The following is a 21,772-nucleotide window of genomic DNA, read 5'->3' on the forward strand; positions in this document are numbered from 1 at the left end:
GCAGCAACTCGCTAATCCCCACCGCTCGGGCGAGATGAGCGGCGGGGAGACGACAAGAGAAATTAGTAATTTGTCTTTTTTCATTTTGTGCTGTTGGGAAAACTTCCAGATTTTTTCGGCGTGGTGGTGTGATTATTTGCTATGGGTGTTTCCATAGTCAGTAATTACGTATTTAAAAAAAAAAAACAAACCAACAAACCCAAACGAGCGGCCTACGACACTGTCTCATTAACGGCATGGTCTATGTTTAAAAAACAGACTTGCATGAGGTAAGACTAGATCTATACAAAGAGCTACAAACCTCTACGGAGTAAAACATGAGTTAGTCATGACAACTTGAGCTCTACGAAGACTAGTAGATCAAAACGAGCAATCCGGTGGCATCAGCTACGACACCGCGGTGATGACGTCATCCGCCTTGCCACGCTTCCATCACTTTAGATGCCAGCTCTACAGTTCTCGAACATTTCCATTGATATTCTCTCCTTTTTCTTCATTTTATCATTCTTTTTAGGACTTTGCAGGAATCCTCCTTGCGCTGAAGGAGTGGTACCGGGAACAAGATGATTTTATGGGGTGGTGTACGTGGGTGGTTGGCGTGAAATCCTGGTATGCTGCAATGCTCCGGGATAATTATCGCTTCATCAAGAGCTGTTAGAAGGCTGAGCCTGTGATAGCATTGAGTTGCTTCATTAGCCCCTCCAAACTGGCCATCTGTTCGCTCAGATCATCCTGCTCATAAACCTGCGAGCGAACAAACACAGAGAGATCAGTGGGCAGTGGGATGGCAACCGAACGCCTCCGGCACAGAGCCCGGGACATGGGATGGGGACTCAGGGAAGGGTTGTTAACATTTAATATTGGTCTAGCATGGTCACCCCTGGTTTCCAGCTCACGTGTTGAGCCCAGGGAGTCTTTGCTACCCAGCCTGTAAGCATCAGCCCATCCTTGAAGGCTCCGGGTCCCTGAGGACCATGCAGGAAAGGCGTCCCGGTGGCGGACCGCGGGATGTCCCTGCCACGGGCCATGTTGGTATGGACAACACGCAGGAATCGAACGCTGTTGCCCTGCATTCATCAGGCAGCAGACCCAAACCCTCCATACCCACGGCGAAAGCAAACCTTTCGTCTTTCCCTTTAGCCAGGTGGAATACGTGAAAGGGTTCACAAACAAGATGCTGGGACAAATCACCACTATTTTTGCCTCGCAAAAAATTCTCTTGCGCGAGTAGATGAAAAAAGAGGTGATATACGACGCGTATTTAATATATGTCTTTTTTCCCTTATTCCTTTTCTTTTGCACTGTTTCATCTTCTGGATCACGTTGAGACCTTTCTCTAAGAGAGTCTTAATAAGAGTGAAAAGGTTATTCTAATTTCCCCACCTTTTCACTTATCTACTTCTTCAATGTTACATTTTCCTCGCCATTATCTGGTATTACTACATACTCATTTTTCCTGCCAAAATTATTTTCTTCCCTTATCGCTCCTCTCACCCCCTCTTGCTCTTCTCCCGCTATCTCAGGGCGCTCGGGAGAGGCTGTGCGAGTTGTCCCGTGGATAATATTAACGGAGAATTGAAGCACTCGCTTCTCCCCTGTATCACGCACGCCAAAGTCCATTAAAGTCAACAGCGAAGTTTTACCGGCTGCCAGAACTTTTTACCAGCTTTCTAACAGCTGTCAGCTGCAGCCTAATACCTTCGGTAAGGAGGGATGGATCGTTATCTAAAAAAAATTAATGTGTAGATTGGGGATTAGAGACTAGAACTCGGTGGCGATGCGGTTTGTGAGAAGGTTGGCTCGGAAAGAGGGTTCTTACGTTGGTGGAGTCCTCCGTCTGCTTGTGGCCCTCTTCTGCGACCTCCGGGGCCGTGGGGACGGAGACGGGCAGCAGAGGTGACCTGGCTTTCCCCGCCAAGCCAAGGGATGCTGTTTTAACCTGAGCCTTGGGGAGGTTAGGCCCTGGAAAGAGAAATAAAAGGCACATTGAGGCAGGAAAACGGGGATTGCAGTGACATTTTGGGATCACAGGCAAAATGCAGCTGGTTTTACCATTGCTGGTCACGTTTTTAGGTGTAAACGTACGGTCCCCTTCCCAGACAGACACTGCATCTTCCTGGAGGAGCATTGGAACCAACACAAACCCTTTCTAAAAACTCTTCAACTACATTCCATGGGCGCCGCTCCCGAAAGACGACTCACAGCCGCAGCAGGTTTGCAATTTTCCACTGACGTCACTTTTTGACGGAGCACGCTCTTTGGCAAAACCAAACGTTTTCACACGAGAACTCGAATCTTCCTGGGAAAAACACCTACAAACCAGGTGCTCCGGGAGATAATGGAAACCTGGGCTCCACGGCCCCCGCCTGGTGGGGAACTGTCACTTTGACGTTGTTTCCGAGGGAGAACGCGAGACCGAAGAGCAGAGAGCAGTGGCCAGGCTGGAGGAATGGCAGTTCATTTTCACGGTTCTCCTTCTCTTTTTTTTTCTCAGCTCCCTCAAACTGACAGCAGCCCTCCAAGCGGGTCACTGAACAAGCTCAAATAAATACCCCAAAAAAGAAAAAGTTCTTTGTGAGTTTTTATCCCAGCTTGGAAGGGGGGGGGGGGGGGGGGCGGAAATCAAAATAATTTTATTTTGTTGACGGAAAGGGATTCCTCTTTTTAAGCAGCTCTGCCGAAAAGTCCTCCTGCCCACCCCCTGGAGCCCCACTACTGCTGCTCCGCACCAGAGGCGTCAGCCACAGCCCTTCAAAGATGCATCAACTGAGACGTCTCGGCTCTCCTCCAGAGGAAATGAAGACTTCTTTGTCTCTTTTAATGATTTAAAACATCAAAGACTAAAACCTTTGTCCTGGGCGATCTGCCTCCGCTCAGCACAAGGTGCTGGAGACACAAGGGCTGTCAGCTGAAACAGGGACACACAAGACATTGATTTTAAGCGCGCTGGGAGAGTTTTAAAAGCCACCCTGAGATCACATATCTCATGCATCACAGATTCAAGGCCAAAAACGGGGACGTTTCAAGCTTGCTTGCTGCCAGCCTAATCCTGCTCCCTCTGAAGCTGCGGCTTAAACGTCCCTATGACCCGCGTAAGGCCAAAGCCATCCCACCGAGTGGCTCTGGCACTTCTTTCAGTCACTTAGGTCCCCACAATTTATTCTTCCCGCTTTCCCTCTATCGACATTAAACCACTTAGACGCCTACTTGTGCCCTAAGGCAAGTTTCACGGTCAGGTCTTTAAATATGCAGCCTCCAGGGTGATGCTTGCTTGGCCGGGGGCATCACGTACCAGGGACCGCCAGATCCCCCCCAGGTAACGGCAGATCGCCTCTGGCACGGAGGATGGCTTTGGTCACTTTGGGCATGTTTCCATCTCCCATGGGACTTGGGCGTAATTTTTATTCTGCTCGTTTGACTCCCGTTGAAATCAAGGAGACGAATCATAAATAAATAGGTTTTTTTCTACGTATTTCCTCCACTATGACCTTCAGCAAATTCCCTGCTTTTTTTTCTATTAAGAAAACGTGTACCGTAATAATGATAGTAACAACAGCCATCGCTTTAGTAGCCGGTCATGCTTTTAGAGGTATTAAAAGGCATCAGCCTCAAGTAAGTCAAGTAGGCTATTGGCCACTGAATCAGAATTGGACCAGAAAAATAGGTCTTGAGACACTCCAGCCATAAAACGTGCACAGAGGAAGGGGTGTCCCAAGGGCGAGCCATGGGACAGGTTTGTATGAGGATGATCGTGGCTCTGGAGAAGAGACGCAGGGACCAGGAGCAGGGGAGATGTCTCCGTTCACATGGGACGCACTCCAAAATCCACGTCTCGGCTCAGACACTCACCCGGTTTCCACGCAAAAGCAAACCATTTTTTAATGAATCTTAAGTTTAAACACCTGTTTGTTTTCTTCATCGCTGGATTCCCACCTGATTCCCTGTCTTTTCTTACGGATCATGAACATACCATGGAAGTGACGCTCCTGAGCCCGGAGCGGCACCTCCAGCGGAGGAAGGCAGGCAGCCGCAAGAAGAGCTGCAGACTAATTTCCCGATATTTCAAAGAATGGTGTTAACATTTTTAATTAGTTTAAGGCAGAGAAAACCACAACGGAGCAGAAGAGAGAACAAAATCCCTCTCGAAAGCCAGGTGCCAACAGCCTGCTCATTAAAAGTTCCAGTGAAGAGCTGCAGGATGGGGCCAGGGAGGGAGGGACTCGCCAACACCCGTTCTGTAAGGCTGAGAATCGCAGATAACGCCCGTTTAGCTGAAGCTACGAACGCGTGAAAGCTCAATACGAGCTAAAAAAGATCGCCACCAAGATACGCTCGCTCTTCCAGCTCCAGTTTAATAGCTAAAAGACTTCTTTAATAGCTGGGGCCTTCAAGCTCCCCTGTATCTCAGAGTAAGGGTAGAAGATACAGCTATCCCCAAAGATTCAATCTTCTGAGCGCTGCACATTCAAATCAGGTTTTTAGAAAAAGGACAGGATTTTTTCACTTCCATTCCTTAATGAAAAAAAAAAAAAAAGCTTATTTCCAAAGAAGTAGGGGAGGAATACGCACAGGCTGACGCTCAGCACCCAGCGGTTACACGCTGAGAAATGCCCGACTCTAAAAAATAAAGGGAAGAAGGCAGCATCGGAGGCAAATTAACTCTCAGCTGTCTTGTACACAGGTTATAGCTTCTCGACATTTTTCTCCCCACTTGGAAAACACCCGCGGCGCTCAGCAAGGAAGGAAATTGCAGCTGTGGCCCCCGCAGCTGGCGCATTCCTTTTATTCTAGTTTTATCCCATGGCCGTCCCAAGGAATCTGGACTGCGTCCTGGGATAGCGCCGTGACGGGAAGAATAAATAATAAGAATACATAATGAGATGCAGCCGCCGCAGAAAATTGCATCCATGCTGTTTATTGGTCACCTAATGGACCCAAAGAGGCTTTTTTTTTAATACGAGTGACTTCACGTTGCATCTTGTTTGATTTCCAGGGGCTGGCGGAGAAGTAAACATCTGATGTGGTGGCGAGGGGCTCCTGTGAAATGCAGAGTAAGTTGCTACTGTAATCCTCAAAATCCCATGGTAAAAATCATGTTTCTCATACGTAACTCATTAATTGTAGTAATTGGACTTAAAGATCCCCTTTTCCGCACAAAGACAGATGTTCCCTCCTGGATACTGTTAATGAGAAGGCATTACGATGATTGGGAAGTTCAGTTTGTGCATCTTTTTGCCCTTTAGCTCACAGAAGCAACAGGCAAATCGTAATGCTGATAAGTAAAATGAAGCTGAGAAAAATCTGCCTTGCGCGTAGCCGCCTATTTCAAGTTCTTCTGTGAGTTTGACAGCAGTGATCGTTGTCCAAGGCAACGCCTGTGATACATAATTAGGACAAGAGGTGAGCCCTCTTCCCAAAAAGGACGTTAAAAAGACCAAGCAGGCCTCTCGAAGAGAACTCTGGACGCAGAAGGTTGACATGCTAAGCAAACTAATTTAGGCAAATGAGTAGCTAATTGAATTCAAATCGCTTTGGTTTCTAATGTTCTCCAACTCAGCGGGAGTCTCGCCAGTGAAAAAGAGGAAACCTTGGCTCTGACGCCACAAGAGGCAGAAGATGACAATACCGGTCAGGTGTAACTCCAAGCAACCCCAGCATGGATTCACTGTTTCCAAGTTTCATGTTCTCAGTAGGGTTATTAAACACTTCCTGGGCTCATTAGTTAGGCAATATATGGCTACCAGGCACAAATCCCAGCTACGGCCGCCTCTCCGAGGCCCACACCACCTGAACTCACCACGGTACCATCCCTGGTGTTTCGGGATCAGTGCGATCCCGTGTCAAGGCAAAAAGAAGCAGTTTTCTAACTCTAGAATATGCGCATTTGTGCGTATCAGGCCATGCCTCATCATGATGGACACCAAGTCAAACCAATAGAGCATCCATCCTCCTGGCAGCAATACTTTGGGAGAGCTACTTGGCATTATTTTATTTGGAGATACGTCAAATGGGACAGGAGGTGATGTACGCAGCCAGGTGAGAACAACTCAGCGCCTCTCTGCTGAGGAAAGGCTGAGAGCCCTGGGGCTGGTCAGCCTGGAGAAGAGCAGACTGAGAGGGGATCCCATCAATGCTCAGCAATAGCTAAAGGGTAGGTGGCAAGAGGATGGGGCCAGACTCTTCTCAGTGGTGCCCGGTGACAGGACAAGGGGCAACAGGCACAATCTGGAACACGGGAAATTCCATCTGAACCTGAGGAACAACTTCTTTCCTTTGAGGGTGCCAGAGCCCTGGAAGAGGCTGCCCAGAGAGGCGGTGGAGTCTCCATCTCTGGAGACATTCAACACCCACCTGGACGCATTCCTGTGCCACCTGGTCTGGGTGACCCTGCTCTGGCAGGGGGTTGGACTAGATGATCTCCAGAGGTCCCTTCCAGCCCCTGCCAGTCTGGGATTCTGTGTAACTCATTTCAGGGAGAGGACTCAAGGCTCCTGCTGGTCACGTTGCAGGGTTTCCAGCGGCCGGTTCCCAGCTGCAAGAAGCACAGTGGCCTAGCCTGGAAACTCAGAAAGTGTTAAAAAAATGCTTATGTTCACGCTCAATGGATCTGGGCTCTGTGTCAGAGTTGAAGACCAAAAATTCTTGTGTGGTTCATGTGTTACAGGCATTCTGGGCGATGATGAAAAACAATGACCTGGGAAAAAAAGGGGGAAAGTGGAGAAAATGGAGATGAATGCAAAAACTGCAAGGAGCTAATTTAAGGAGAGACAGCAAGAAATCATGCTCAATGGAGAATACTGGAGTAGAAGGTGGCTACCAGTGGAGTTCCACAAGATCTGGGCCATCTTGTCTAGACCGTGCTTTTGCCAAGAAAGGCTGGACCAGTTGATCCTTGAGGTCCCTTCCAACCTGGTATTCTGCGATTCTAAGATCTGGATCTAGGACCAGTTCTTAATATTTTGATACCTACAAAAGACGTATGAAATCTATTACTAGCAAAAGCTTGGAAATACAGCTGGAGCTGGAGTAACACAAAGGCAACTGCAGGGACCTTTCTGCTGCTCGTGAAAACTTTCAGCCTTTCACAGCAAGGAGGCCAGACCACGCATCACATCCCTTCAGCCGAATTTCACATCGCTTCAGCTGTTTAAAAGTCAGGGATGAGTCTCCGCTGGGTCTTTCATCTCCCTCAATCACCAACGGAAAGAAGCACCTTCCAAAGTCTGCGGAGAGGTTGGATGAATTGTCTTTCAGAAGATCCCCTCTCGCTCGCTCTCTCTCCTTTGGCTGCACAGTGAACTTATGTGACTGGCACAGAGCAGACACCCATTCATCAGGAGTCTAAAATTAGCTAGGAATGAGTCATATCTCTGAGAAGGAAGTTTTGCCATAAATTCTGCTGGGTCTAACAGAAGGAAACTAGGGAAGAGAAAAGCCTGGACGCTTCTGACTTCAAGCCTACAAGTGGGTACGTGCCTCAGAGAAGTCAACTACCACCTTCAAGTGTATGAGGGAAGCAATTTTTGGCAGAACCAAAGCAAATAGAAATGTTATTTTACAGAGCGTTGGGAAGATCCTATCTGGAAAGCTCAAAAAACGTGACGGAATCAGCTTTGCCTGCGAACTCTGCGCTTCTCAGAAGGATTGCAGTACTTTGGTTTCACTAGGGGGTAATGCAAGATTGAAAGGCAGTGAGAGGCTTTCCATCAACCCCAGCGAGATGTGGATCAAGCTCGCAATGCCAAGGTGCTCCTCACAGAGATCACCAACAGCTGGGCTTAGGAAGGACGTATCTGGGCTCTAACACCAAATAGTCACCAGAGTTAGAGACAGGACATCTAGCATTTTTTAAAATGTATCTTCCTAATATTCTGCTCTCCATAAAACACACACAACCATGATCAAACACGAGGTGCGACAGCAGACAGGACACCGGAGAAACTCCGAAAAGAGGACTGTGCATGAAGATGCATTGTGTTGCATACGGGCTGCTGGTCCCAGTTGTCAACCCGCAGCCATTTGAGTCTGTTGATTCCAGAGTTGGACAAAATGTTCAACGTTTCATTAATCTGAAGCTGATTTTTTTCGTTGTTGGTTTAGCATTTTCAACAAAAGCCAAAAGTATTTTGGATCGGGCAAGGCGTTCATAGACACGTCTCATAAAGCCGATCCGAAAACTTAAATAGAAAATTGCCAAACTGGGGAGACAGATATATTCTTACACCCAATAACCCATCAGACAGGGCATACATCAAAGATGGGAAGTTGAAGATCCACGGTTGAAAATCACCTGGTCTGAGGCGGCAGCTGAAAATTGATCAATCTACTGGGGTGCAAGCACGCCTTTGCTTTCATAAGAAAGGAGGATTCTTGGAGGATGAAGAGGACCAAGGTGAATCCTGTATAATGAGGCTATACAAGTGAAAATTAGCTGCAGAAACCAGAAGGCAATGTCAAAAATGAGGATAACCTTTTCTGGCCTTGCCTCTCACGCCTTCTCCACAGTTTTTTCCAACCAACAGGACGCAAGACCAAAACGATCTGTGTCGTTAACCAGAGCTGCTCCTAGCCGTGCAGATCGGCAGGCAGGGAGGAACCCGCAAGGATGCTCCCGCAGAGATTATGTCATAGCGCACAGAACTGAAAGCAATCAATCTGGAAAATTAAAATTATTTAAGAATTTCCCGTGCCCCAGATACTTCTAACAGTAAAGAGACTGGCAGCCTGAACTTCAAGGGTGGGGAAGGAGGGCTGCATAGAAATGCAAAGCCAGATGTTTACTCTATAGAGTAATAAAAGCTGGTGGGGTCTGCCGCTTACCTTGCGATAGAAAGAGGTCATCTTCTCATAAAAGTACAACAGAGAATCACAAAAGGATCAAATCCTTGGCACTCTCCCCAGTAAAACCAGTGTCAGTTTAAATGACTTGAAAGTCGAAGCATGGAAGATGAGAATAACACGCAGAAGTGAGCTCACCTCCGTCTCCGTGGCAGGATGTTCCTCTGTAAGTAAGACGGTGCCTCTCAGGGGAACAAAATATGTAACTATATGAAAAATATTAGTTGAAGACTCAGCTGTTTTACTTTACAGGTGGGGAAAATATTTTTCACGGTGAAATTGAGTTTCTAAAAATGACTTTTGAAGCGATAATCAACGGAGGCTTGGCTCATTCCACAAGGGAAATTGTTCTATAAAGAGGCAAAGTTTAATTTAGAAGCATTTGATAGCAGGAGAAATAAAGTAAAAAGAGAAATAAAACACAAAAGAGAAAGAGGCCATTTAATCACTCTCCAGAATACGGTACCAAGCAAGGACTGAGACTGCCTGTCGGGGAGGCTTTTGAAATACCACCGAGGAACTTCACGCATTTTTACGTGCGACGGTTTCAAAATAGGCACAGGAACGGTGAGTTTGGAAAGGACGCTTCGAGACAAAACCAACACAGCCTGCTCAAACACACGGCAACGCGAGAGAGATCCGTCCCCCATCTTCTCAGCTGCTCTTCGTGTTTTTAACCTATTTGCTGGAAATACTACGTGGGATAAATAAGTGTTAGGGCAAAAGGGCCTCGTTGGCCGCAACTGTTCGATGACGACAAATACAGCCCCAAATGAACATGGAGAAATTGTACACGCGGGGGAGAAAGTTTTGTTTCTCTGCTTACGAAACACAGGAAGACAGAATGGCCCATCGTTAAATCTTTCTCTGGATTTACAGTATAATTATTAGTATCTAATTTAACAATTGGACTGCTGCCTTGTATTGAAATACATCATTTACATCTGTCCCGGTTTGACGTAAAACAGAACCAATTTTCTGGTTTGTAATTTTACTTTTTAGCTGGGCCTCTTCTGACTGACCAACGTCCGAAGTTAACAGCGTATTGTTCGGACGCTGCTCACTCTCAGAGTGGTAAGACCTGATTACACCAAGGAACGGTGCGCACGGAGGCTCTTGCTTAGCCTTACTGCGATAACAACCAAGGGCAGCGAACTTCGCTGATTTGCCCCGTTAGAGGGTCGGAAGCGGAGAAGCGCAGAGGGGTCCCACCTGCGGGGAGGAGCAGACGGGACGGGTGACCCCAAACTGACCAACAGGGTATTCCATCCCATCGGCATCACGCTCAGTGTAAAAGCTGAGGATCAAAGGGGCAAAGGGGGCCCTGGCTCGTTTTTTCTTCAATGGCCGACGTCTGAGGAGGACCCTGTCTGTTCATTTGCCTTTGATCCCGATCCGAGCATTCCTGACTCTAGTTCCGGAATTCAGCTCCTGACTCCAGTCTGGGACTTTCCCTGTGCCTGCTGGTGACGCCATCATCATCCTGGGAGCTGGATACGGTTTTTGTATATATTGTATACTTTTTGTTTTCCTTTCATTTTTATTATTCTATTATTATTTACTATTTTCTTGTTTATTATTATTTTCATTAAAGTAGTTTAGTTCTTCTTCTAAACTCGTAAATCTCCTCCTCTCTTCCTCTCCTCTCTGAGGAGAGAGCGGGGGGAAGGCCATCTGTCGTTCTGCTTGGCCAATCCGGCCAAAACCACGACACGCTGAAGAGGAATCAGTTCATCTACCCAGACGAGCACCTAAATCCACGCTTCCCTTTGCACCTTCCAGTTGTCCCGTGGATTTTAATTAGACAACTCCGGTGCCTCAAATTACCTGCATGCTAATTAAACTTCACTGGACTGGGGCCAGGTTTCTGCAATAGAAAGAATTAAACCTTTCACGACACTTTGCGTGTCAACGCCTTTCCCGGTTGAATGGCGGAAGTTTGCTTTCATAAAAAGAGAAATGTATTTTGAAATTGAAGCGGGGGGGGGGGGGGAATGAGGTAAAAGCTTATGAAATAAAAGAATAATTTTCATTTGAATCTGGGAATCAGATTTGAATCAGATTCATTTGAATGTGGGAATCATTTCTAGTGCAAAAAGCTAGGATTTCGGAATAAAAGGTCGAAGAATGAATCATTCCCATGTTTTCAGTGAACTTATAGACCTTGCTTACTGTAGGCTATGATAAAGGGAAGTCCATCGTCTTATTTACACTCATCACTAAAATAAGAATAAAAAACCCTACGCCAGAAAGATTTTTATACCCTATTAACAAAAAAGTTCTTAGTGGCCTTCAAATTCAATGCCTCAGTTCAAATTAGAAGCAAGAGGTTTTCATTTGTGTTTTTTACCATGAACGGTAAACTTCCCACCCCCCCACCCCCCAAAAAAAAGAAAAAAAAAAAAGGAAAGGACCCGGAATTTGGTTATATAGCTAATTAATTAGAGCGAATTGACTGTCCAGAATAAATGCCCTCACAAATTCACTCCCCACTTTGCATGAGAGGGGATTACACACTCTAAAAAAAAAAAGGGACAAGCAACTGAACTTATAAATCCAGCACCAGAGGGTTCTAAGGTCGCGTCTCCAAAATTTGCCTAATTTGCAGCCAAAAGTTTTATTCTTGGAATTTCCCTCCCTAAACACTCCACCTGAGATCCGAGGCTCAAGACACTGGCGTTGCAGTGATTCCGCCAATGCTCCTGGGAGGAGCAGTCTGTTTTCAGCACGATTGGAAATTCTTTCTATATTCCTCCTATATTCACTCTTCTAAGGATCACTGTACTTTCGACATCTACGGAGGCCCCAAACCTTCGCTGTTTGAGATTATTACAGCCCAGGATTCACCGCTTAATACCAATATACCCTTTTTTTCCTCTTGATTTCATCCCTTATTTATTTGACCGCCAGCTCATGGTTTTAACGCTGGCTTTGCAAACCTTCACTCTTATCTTGGTTTTCTGGGTCTTTTCTTACAATAGCTACAAAAAAACCATAAAAGCAGCACAAAAAAACCCCACCTCAGGGAGCTCATTTTCTTATCAGGCTTTCTTATCCCATCGGGTAATGAAAATAGTGCGTGGGTCAGCCTGGATGCGGGAAGGATTTTTACCGATGTCCAGGCAATATCCAGCTCCTGCTTTTTACACAGGGATGTTTACCGCCGGATTTCTTCACCTCGCTCTTCACTTTTACTCCCCAAACATTGAGAATATGAGGGTTTTATTTTCTTTTCCCCCCGAAAAGAGGCGAAGAAATAAATCTGGAGCAGTTTCTCTGCTGTGCAACCCTTCCCCTGCGCTCCCAGCCCTTTGCCGGTTTGGGGCATCGCCTACAGCTCAGCAGGAGGGAGGAAAATCAAGGTCAATTTTGCTGTACAATAAAGTCTTTTTTAGCCCTGGGGCATCCCTGAGTGATTCCAGGAAGCCCGAGAAGACGACCATTTGGATTTCCAACTGCATTTTTTTGGTGAGTTCGCGCTAGAAAAAAAAGCAGCGCTTTTACAGTCTGGCAAAAAGATACAGGAGCCCGAAAAGGGTGAAGTTTTAGAACTGTGACACAATACAAAACCCACCACTTCACATTTTTTTTATCACCTCGCACTTGCTTCTGCAGAAGAAAAATGACCTCCTAATTCAGGTTCATTTAAAGTGCAGCTGATCATCGAGACCTAAAAGGAATTTTCATTTGCGAGGGTGTAAAAAAAAAAAAAATCTATCCTGTCCATTTGGGGAATTTATGTCAGATCTATAATGCAATAAGCTCAACACTCCATCAAACATTTTCTATTTAACCTGAAAGGGGACTAAGTCAAATCACTTCTATGCCTATGTGTATGATTTGCAAAGAGGAGCAAGTGGAGCCGCGGTGGGGATTGGAAATACCAGGGAGTGATTCTCACGCCTTCAGAATAAGTATTAGGAACCTCAAGTGCTCCATCAGAAAGCAGTGATGAAAAGGTGAGATCTCCTATAAAACATCAACGGGAAGGGCTTAAGGTGAAGGGTTCAGATTTACTGGGCTCCAGCAAAAAGAAAAAAGGGGAAAAAAAAAAGAAGAAAAATGGCAGATTTTAGCTCTGGCTTAGGCTGGTGTCATGACCCAAAACCAGGAGCACAGCCTTTAAAATATTTATTAATCTCCCCACGGCAAAATCCCCCACAACTGAATAATGATCTCTGTACGTCTTTTTTATGAACCATTTGATAGAGTTTAACAGCTAATTATAATGCCAGTACAGAGATATACTGAATAGATAAAATATTAGAGGAGACGCCTCCTTTCAGCGTCGGGTCAATCAAAGCCAAGAAAAAGCCCTGGCCTCATCTGTTCTCTGGGCAAGATCCAAAAATTAATTCTGATACTAGTATCGCATGGGGCCCAGCGTTAGAGGTGGGCTCCAGGACTATAATCTAAATATACAAACGTATCTGGAGCGTCAGCATGCGGTGGGCCGTGGGGCAGGCGGTGGGGCTGGCTGAGGACCAGAAGACACCGCTGCTCGGCATTTCCACCCAAGCTTCTTTATAAAAGGAGATGTAAAACTCGTCGGGATGGAGGGAGGAGGGTCTGCAAACCAGCAATGACGGGATTTCAAGGGAAATCACCACTGAACTTCAGGTTCCTGCTTTTTAAAGTCTTTGCTGGAAACCTCTGGCTCCATCTCTGCAGTTCTCCGCTGCTTTCTCCCCTTCGGAATTCTGCAGGATCCTTCCATTAGTCATGTATTGTCTGGAGGGATAAGACACCTGATTGACATGCTTTTAAAAAATAGGACAGGAAAGCCAAAAGTAGTTTAATTGGTTTAAGTGATGAGGAGTCCATTACCTATTGCCCTATTACTTTATTACATAGGACATGTAAAAATGTCTCAAGTCTAAGAAAAACGTAATGAAAAAATAATTAATTCTATCTATGCGGTTAAGCAAAGTAACAGTTATTATTCCAACGTGGCAATTTGCTAAGAGCCTTTTAAACCTGCGATGTCCCTAAGTGGGGTATAATTAGCAGATGTGGTGCACAAGGGAATTGTCTCAGGTGGCCTCCAAAGAGCTCAGCCACCCTTGCTCTGCCAGCTACTAGGGATGAGTGACTGCAGGGACACGGCAGTCCTCGTCTTTAGGAGGTTTTGTTCAAATAGAGAAATACATCACAAGCTTGGTAAAGTCACAAAAGTCTTCAAAATTTCCCTTTTGCGGGTATTTAGCTGTGGCTGAGATACCTTGCTCATGGGTAGTATTAAACTCTCAAAATTGCTGGTGAAATGAAGCGCTTTTTCTTGACGTCTCTTTTTCAGTGCTTTCTCTCTCCCCATTTTAAGTGAAAAGACGACAAATCTGGGTTCCAGAGAGGAGTGGGATTCAGGAGTGGGTACTGAAAGAGCAACCCAGTTTTGAGGGACGATGGGCCGGATCAGGATCAGCTCTGCACACCCCACCGCCCGGTTAACATTCGACAAGAAATTGGTAAAGGAGACAACATCAGTCTGGCTACTGGCTCCGAGGACAAGCGCATTGAGAAAAGCAAGAGAAACAATGCGCGGAGAGAAATAAATAGCCCCCAACACCGCAAACAAGCCGGAGGCAGATCAGAAATGACGTCAGACACAATTCTAAAAAGTAGACATTGTGGTTTCAGTATGCCAGCGAATACAAGAGTTTGAATGCCGTATAGAACCCAGCAACATGTTTTCGTCGATATGACCGAGTCCAGAAAACCATTTTTTTTCATTGCTTTAGCATTTGCTCTATTTATCTCCATTGCTTTACGGCGGATCGTTGCCATAAACTTTCAGTTCTTAATTTTGCCCAGTAACAAAGTCCCGCACGTTGTTTGCAGGCAACATCGCGTCTGCTTACATCAGGTTACTCACCCCAAAAAAGGGCAATTTTATTTTTTGGGACGATGGGATGCTGTATCATTTAGTAACACGCCCCAACGTCCTCTCTTTTTACCTCGCCCCCCCCCCCCCCCCCCCCTTTATAACGGTTAAAATGTAAACTCTGATTGACTTAGAGAACAAACAGCCCTTTGGAGGTAACCAGGGTCACTCACTGGAGTAAGACACAAACTGCATCCTCACGAAGTAAAACGCAGCGCTACATAAAGATGAATGGACGCTGTTATGTATAACAAATAATTCCGCCGCGCGATTTGGCAAAAGCGGTTCTCCAACAAAGAAGGATTTATCTACTTCTGCCCGCTGTCAGAAACTGGATTACTTGCTGACGGATAGCAGGTGCTTCCAGTGAAAACGCGGGGCTGTTTTGGTAGCCTGCTCGTTGCAAGCATCGACCTAACATATGCTGTATGGCAAGAAAGCTACGCTCGGAAAGCAGCATCGGAAGAGAAAAGAATAAAGCTGCAATCTCAAAGGTTGGCTGAGCCAAACTGGAGATTATCCAAGCTAAAGGAGTAAAGCAAACAGTTAAAATGAGGTACCAGGCTGCAAACTCTTGGGATTTATCCCTGAATAGCTCTAGGAGTTAGGGTTACAAGGGAAATAGTGTTACTCAAATTACACCGGTTCACGTGAAGAGCAATTCTAGCGCTGGCCCTACTTCATGAACACAGCAGATAGCAGATCTATCATGCACGCGTGTTCCTTTGATCCAAGGGTGAAGTTTTAAAACAGCTCTCTAGAATCGGTGCTGCTCTGGAAACAAAGCCAGGGATGAGCTGGGAGACACCGTCCCCGCTTTGCTCTGCCGTGCCCCACTCTGCCATGCCATCAATGAACGTTTCACTGCCTTTGATCTGTGAAACGTCTCCGAAACCAGCCCCCAGCTTCATTCAACGGCGGCACCATTCTACGCCCTTTTTTTTTTCCTTTTTTTTTTAAATAGTCATTTTCTTTCTGTTCCTCCCAGGCTCGCTATTTAATTTTGAAGTAGGCTGCACACAGGAGTGGATGGCAGTCGGTTCTTTCCCAGCATACATAAATAGTCCTTTCATTATCGAAAAGGCAAGCCTTGAAACACGAGGCAAGCATTTGGCACCGGTTCAACGTACTGTAGCATAACAGGAGACGGGAAACAAGACCAAGTGATTAATTTGGCATCTCATTTAATTCATTTTTATCACTGACTTGTTAACTCTGGTTTTAAGCTATTGCCTTGTCCTGATTTTTTTTTTTTTTATTCCGTGTTGTCAGAATGAGATATTGGATTATAATCATAAAATGGCGAGCCCTTATTGATATTTCTTCAAGGTACGGGACAGTCTCGCGCTCTCTGTTTTCTCACGAATGGAAAGGCAAGTGGTTGGGATGAGCGGTACCGGAGATTTCCCCTCTCCCCCCCCGTCACTCTTACCTGTTTGAGACAGAAGCGGTGTGTAAGGGACTTTCGGTTCTATTGCACTCATGGGCGGAGGTAGCAAGGGGTTGGCAAAGCTGCGGAGAGGGTGCGTAGGGCGGACGCAGGCGGTGGGGATGGTTCTGCTGGGGGCATCCTCGGTGGTGGAGTGCTCAGGCTGCGTCTGCGGTAGCAAGGACGGCTGCTGCGGTGCGGGGCCTTCGTTTACAGCTGCGAGAGAAGAGTTAAAAAAGGAAAGAAAAAACCAAGCCGCTGTTATGGATGTATTTTTTATGTCCCGTTTCCTACTTTTATGGTGATTTTCGGCAGAAGGGACAGCATTAGCCTCCGCCCTCCAAGAAGGCGCAGGAAATGTGTAAACAGTTCCATCAAAAGTTACTGGCAGATGAATTAAAAACCAGATGTTCCTCAGAGTGTGCCATTTGGAGCTCAAAACATTTTCCTTTAAAAAAAAACAAAACAAAACAAAAAAACCCCAACAAAACCCCCAAGCATGATATTTTTATCTCCTCTCTACGTGCCTTTAAAGATTAAACATTAATAAACACATACATCATGTGGAGATTGGAACAAGCTACAACTATGTTCAGCACGGTGATGCTGTTCCAGTCCTAGTGGAGAAAAGCTAGAGACAAAGAAAGGACTTAATTAATTTCCACATAACCAATCACCAATATTGTTTTTCCCCGAGACAGCTGTAACATTCCGTGTGCCAAAGCAGTAGGTTGCTGTTTTATTAGCCTATATTCAAAGTCAATTTTTCAGAGATTTAAACGTTTCACATCAACCCTCTAACGCAAAAGACAGCTTCCCTATGTTCTGCAGTGGTTCTTGAAGGAAGCTTCCAGTATCAACCTCCACCCTGGACTTTCCGTGCCAGAAAACAGAAGTCAACGTAGTTTTAAGGAAAATAAAGGTTGAAACAAAGAGAAAAGCCCTTTATTTCTACAGCCTTCTAGAAACCCATGTCATACCCAAACTATAAATGACAATATGACGACGACTGTACAGGAGTTTTCAGGATGGGTATGGTCCAGAGTGTAGACTAACTTCACCAGCATTCTCAATGCAGAAAAAGGTTCTCTTGAAACTTATAAATGCAAAATCTTCTACCCCTGTAGTCTAAAATCAGAGTTTCCTCTGTGCGGTGAAGAAGATGCTGCACAGGGAGAAGGACAGAAGACAGCGAGAGGCGGGACGTGCACTCGCGCATCCCGGTGGCATGGCCCAGATTTGTGGCACCGCTCTTCACCTAACACTGAGGCTCGGTCACGTGGAGGAACTCGCTCCTGCTCTTTACACCGGGGAACCGTATTGTCCCACGTTATTCAGACTTTAAGGAGTTGAAGAAAATAAACACAGACAGCAAGAAAGAATTCCAAAGAAAACAGATCATTTTGTTCCTGTAAGGGAACTGTCGTTGGAATAACAAAATCCTTACAACCTCTTCCTGACCACTATGCCTACCACGGCAAACCCAACTAGTTAAGAACTAATTACGAGGAGGACCGATAAGCGTAAGTCTGCCGTGGTGCTTTATGGATGGCATCAAGAAGTTCACTTCCCCATGCCACACGGAAGAGCCTGCCGCTTCTATTTTCTTCCTATTGCAGGATGAGAATAAAAGAATTGGACTGAAAACACCATCTCCTATCTTCTTTTCCAAATCCATGCGTGCCGTTGAGGTTTCCTCAGAGCTCAGGCTGGTGGCCTCTCCTGTCCCCTCTCCCAGTTCCTGCCCCATCGCCCCAAGGAGCAGCACTGGAGAATGTTCTCCGCATGGGGAGTGCCCACAAGGCCTGACACTATTTGCAAGCTGAAGAGTGGAAGGAAGCAAAACGGTTAGTGAAGAGGCCGATCACATCAGGAACTTCTTTAATTTGAGCGTGTTAGTGGTGTCCAGCGTCCCCACAGTACCTACGCCAGCCAGGATGGCTCACAGCACAACGGTTAGTCATGCAGCTCGTGGCAGGAAAGAGAAACCTAGGAAAAGCTCAACCTTTTACTGAAGAAAACAACTTCCTGACACAGAGATATCAGAATTAGTTATTACACTGGGACCCAAAATGCTCCGGAGGATCTGGTTTCTTTCAAAGCTTGCTGCAACAACCAGAACTCACTGCGCGAATAGCATGCAATTACACAGCCAAGTCAAATCTCAAGGCATTTTATAATAATTAATGTCAAAGTATATAAGTAATTACAGCCTACTAAGCGGCAAAACAATTTTGAAAAATGGAAATGAGGACTTCTCGTTTCCACAGCCCCACTGCTTGTTCCTATGGCAATATTGCAGATGGCCCTGGCAATACTGAAGACCGCAAGTAGAAATCCAACCACAGGATCAGAGCAAGGTCAAAATCATCTACAGTTCGTAAAAGTTTGCTCAACTGTGGCTCATCTTCCTTGTTTTCACCTTCAAGGCTCTTCGCGTTATCACGCCATTACTGATGGCTGCTTTTCTGTTTCCTTCCTTGCCCAGCAGACCCCTCTTTTTCCTTCTCTGAGGGCACCACCCTCCTTAAGGAGGCCAGAGATATTGAGATTATTTATAACAGGGTGGACTGGGAATTATAGTTTAGCTCATTCCACCCTTACTCACTCCTCACACATTCAAGAAGATGTCCCAGCGCGTTGCTGCTCTAGGCTACCATGGGCGTTGGGTTCTTCTCGCCCTTCACCTTGCCCAAGGAAGATGCAAAAACAGCGTGTGAGTCTCACAGAGGTACACACCTGAGGTTACAATGCCTTCTGGAGCAAATCCTTGGTGAGGCCTTTGCTTCAAGTCAAAATAAAGCCTTTTGTCTACGCTCGTAGCCTCAAAATGTCTTTCAACATGCCTGTCAAAGCCTCAACTTCCTATGGAGCCCAACACGGCGTCCTCAAGGACGGTTCTTTTGGGATGCTCTTGCCCTGCTTGGAGAAACAATTAAACCCGACACCTCTCACCAGCAAATACCTTCTTGGTATTTTCAGCAGTGGTGTTCTCAGATAACAAAGCTTTATCAACTTTATCAGCTAACATCAGCATAATGGTCACGGCATTAAAAGGCTATTAAATTACCGCTTTACCGTACGGGTATGTTTTATCTTACGGATTTAGTTGTAAAATCTGGAGACCTACATAGCCATCATTACATAGAAGATTTCAGGTTATCCTTCAGCTATTACTGAAAAGTGTGATGACTCTATTAAAATCAGAAGCTAGAGCTGGGATTTAAATATTGAAGGTAAGTGGCGTAATGAAGGTGCTTCATGCTTGAGAAGACTTCTTTTTTTCCTAAAATAAGATGTGCATGCTTGCAAACATAATGAGAACCATCAATTTGCAATTCAGTCAAGTCCCTGCAGGAAGCGAGGATGGATTGTTTATTTGAAGGATGGATGAAGATGAGCACATCGCTGCTGCTGCCTACATCGCCTACACCAATCCCCTGCCTAGCAGCCAGATATTTACACCTCAACAGCAGCGCCCAAGAATTCCGATTATTACTACTAATCCAATTTTTCCTTATTTGTTTTTTTTACAGAAAGTAAACACCCAATTGACCTTACTCCTTATTGACAATACCATGCCGCGTCCCACTTGCGATCTTCTGCTCTTGAGTTTAGTAAAACATTTTGCCAGAGTAAAGAAAATATTATGCTATACGTGAAGATCTATTCTACAGCCCAGTAAAACCAATTAGGGTCTCTCGATTGTTTTGGAGAAGCCTTGGATAAAGCCCTACTTACATTCATTTTATGTGTGAGGAACACTAAGAATGAGCTGGCTTTGAACTTCAATAGCTGTGGACACTGCTCACCAAGGAGAAGAAAATACATGCGATACAAAGTCTTTTGATCTTCCCTTTGCTTTCACCTAATTGTCGGTTGGTACAACGCCGTTAACCAAGTTTAATGAATTTAGGTTTCTGAACCTATTTTTCACATTGTGTATCTTCTATTAAGAAGCAAGACTGGAAATAGCCCCCGCGTGGATTTGTGGCTGTTGGCTCCGCCACAGTCTGGGGTAATGAAAAATCAATACAGATTGAAACCCAAAGGTAATAACAATTCTGCGATGGTAGATGGGGACTTAAAATTGGACGTTATTCCCTACCTACTAATGACTTTCCCTGTATTTTTGAGCTTATTCAGGTTATATCATGTGAGCAAGACTATACACGTGTATAGTAACAAACCAGGGCCCCATTCCTGTCGGGGTCTCCGGATGTTATTGTAGCACAAGCAGTAATTTTTTTTTTTTTTAGTATGTTTATTATCAGGTTACTACTCTCGTGCAATTTTAGGGAAATCCCAAAGAATGCTTTTGAAAAATACTTTTAAAAAATCGCTAACCTAAAGCTGAATCATGGGAACGCGACCGAACCATTTTAAAATCATATGTGGTTAAATCCAAAGAATTACCTACTGAAAAAAAAAAAACCCACCCAAATCGCTTTGCTGATAATTCGGTTTCTAGAGGAAAACAAAGGAAATGAGGGGCCTGAAGCAGGACCTTACCCACAACCCCCTTACAGCGTTCATCCCTCTTCTCTGAGATGCTGCAACCCTTGCCGGACACAAACCGGACTGTGGAGTAAAAATGACCATTTCCACTAAGTCCAGAATGCTAGAAGGGATTTAAGCTTCCCAGCTTAAATGCAGAAGGGATTTAAGCTTCCCAGCTGGACGGGCTCGCTGCAGAGCTGACTGTTCACAGCCAGAAAGCCGGCTCCAAGGGGAAACGTGCTCAGGAAATACCTGCTTTAGTGCATTTCACTTTAACAGATTCATGTAGGTAAAGTTATCCTCATTCCACGACACTTCTCTACAACTATCTAGAGCTATTAATAGAATTCTTGTTTTATTATTCTGGTTTACACAATTTTCCATCTTTCTTTTTAATACTAGAAAATAATGTATCTTTATTTTTAAAAAAACCCCTTATTTTCTGACCATCTCCAAGTTTTCATCATATGGATCATCAGGGCAATACACTGATGAATGGCTCCCTCTAAAAATGGCGCTGTTGGACCAGTTGTAATCTTTAGGGTTAGTCTCCTGTAAAAGTGCGGTCGGGATGGGACCAGAACACGAACGGTTTCTGCTGACCAGCGTGTGGATGGGGCTGGGGCCACCCCAGTACCTCCTAAGTGGCAGATGGTTTCCTCCAGCTCTCTTCTTTCCCTACTGGAGACCGTGATGGCTCAGCATCTCCAATAGTTGTGGCAGAGGAGGAATAAGAACATCTCCTTTCTTCTTTAATACACAGCAAATTAGAAATGTCACCATTTTCTCCTCCCTGTCTTGACAACGTTGTAAGCAGCGGGTGTGATGGAGCTCTGGAGGAGCCTGGAGGAGAAGGCAAGCCGCGGGAAGGACTGCTGACCAGACAAAAGTCACTTCATCATGGCTGAGAGATGTTTTCTGCCTGGAAAAACTGATACTTAGCTATTGCATTTTATGGCTGGTGGTGTCATCAGCAGCAATCAAACAGGCAAGACAGCTTATTATTCAAGCCCTGGCTGGGGCCTGACTCTTTTTTCCATTTTCTTTCGTTTCCTCTTCAGCGGAACATTTGTCCTCAAGATAAGTTGCAGCACTCCAATCTTCGGGTCAATGAAAAAGGCCTT

At 45.4% G+C, this 21,772-nt stretch overlaps 1 protein-coding gene across 1 annotated transcript in view; it reads right to left on the reverse strand.

The window, feature by feature from the left end:
- Positions 1 to 654: 654 nt before the first annotated feature.
- Positions 655 to 21,772, reverse strand: part of LOC128901974 (netrin receptor DCC) — a 583,836-nt gene continuing 562,718 nt past the window's right edge. The window contains exons 28-30 of the mRNA XM_054184191.1: positions 16,152 to 16,364; positions 1,820 to 1,962; positions 655 to 744 (exon numbers count right to left, since the gene is read on the reverse strand). Coding sequence (XP_054040166.1) covers positions 655 to 744; positions 1,820 to 1,962; positions 16,152 to 16,364 — 446 coding nt within the window. The remainder of the gene's footprint in view (positions 745 to 1,819; positions 1,963 to 16,151; positions 16,365 to 21,772) is intronic.

Source organism: Rissa tridactyla, chromosome W, assembly GCF_028500815.1.
Source record: "Rissa tridactyla isolate bRisTri1 chromosome W, bRisTri1.patW.cur.20221130, whole genome shotgun sequence".
Classification (NCBI taxonomy): Eukaryota; Metazoa; Chordata; class Aves; order Charadriiformes; family Laridae; genus Rissa; species Rissa tridactyla.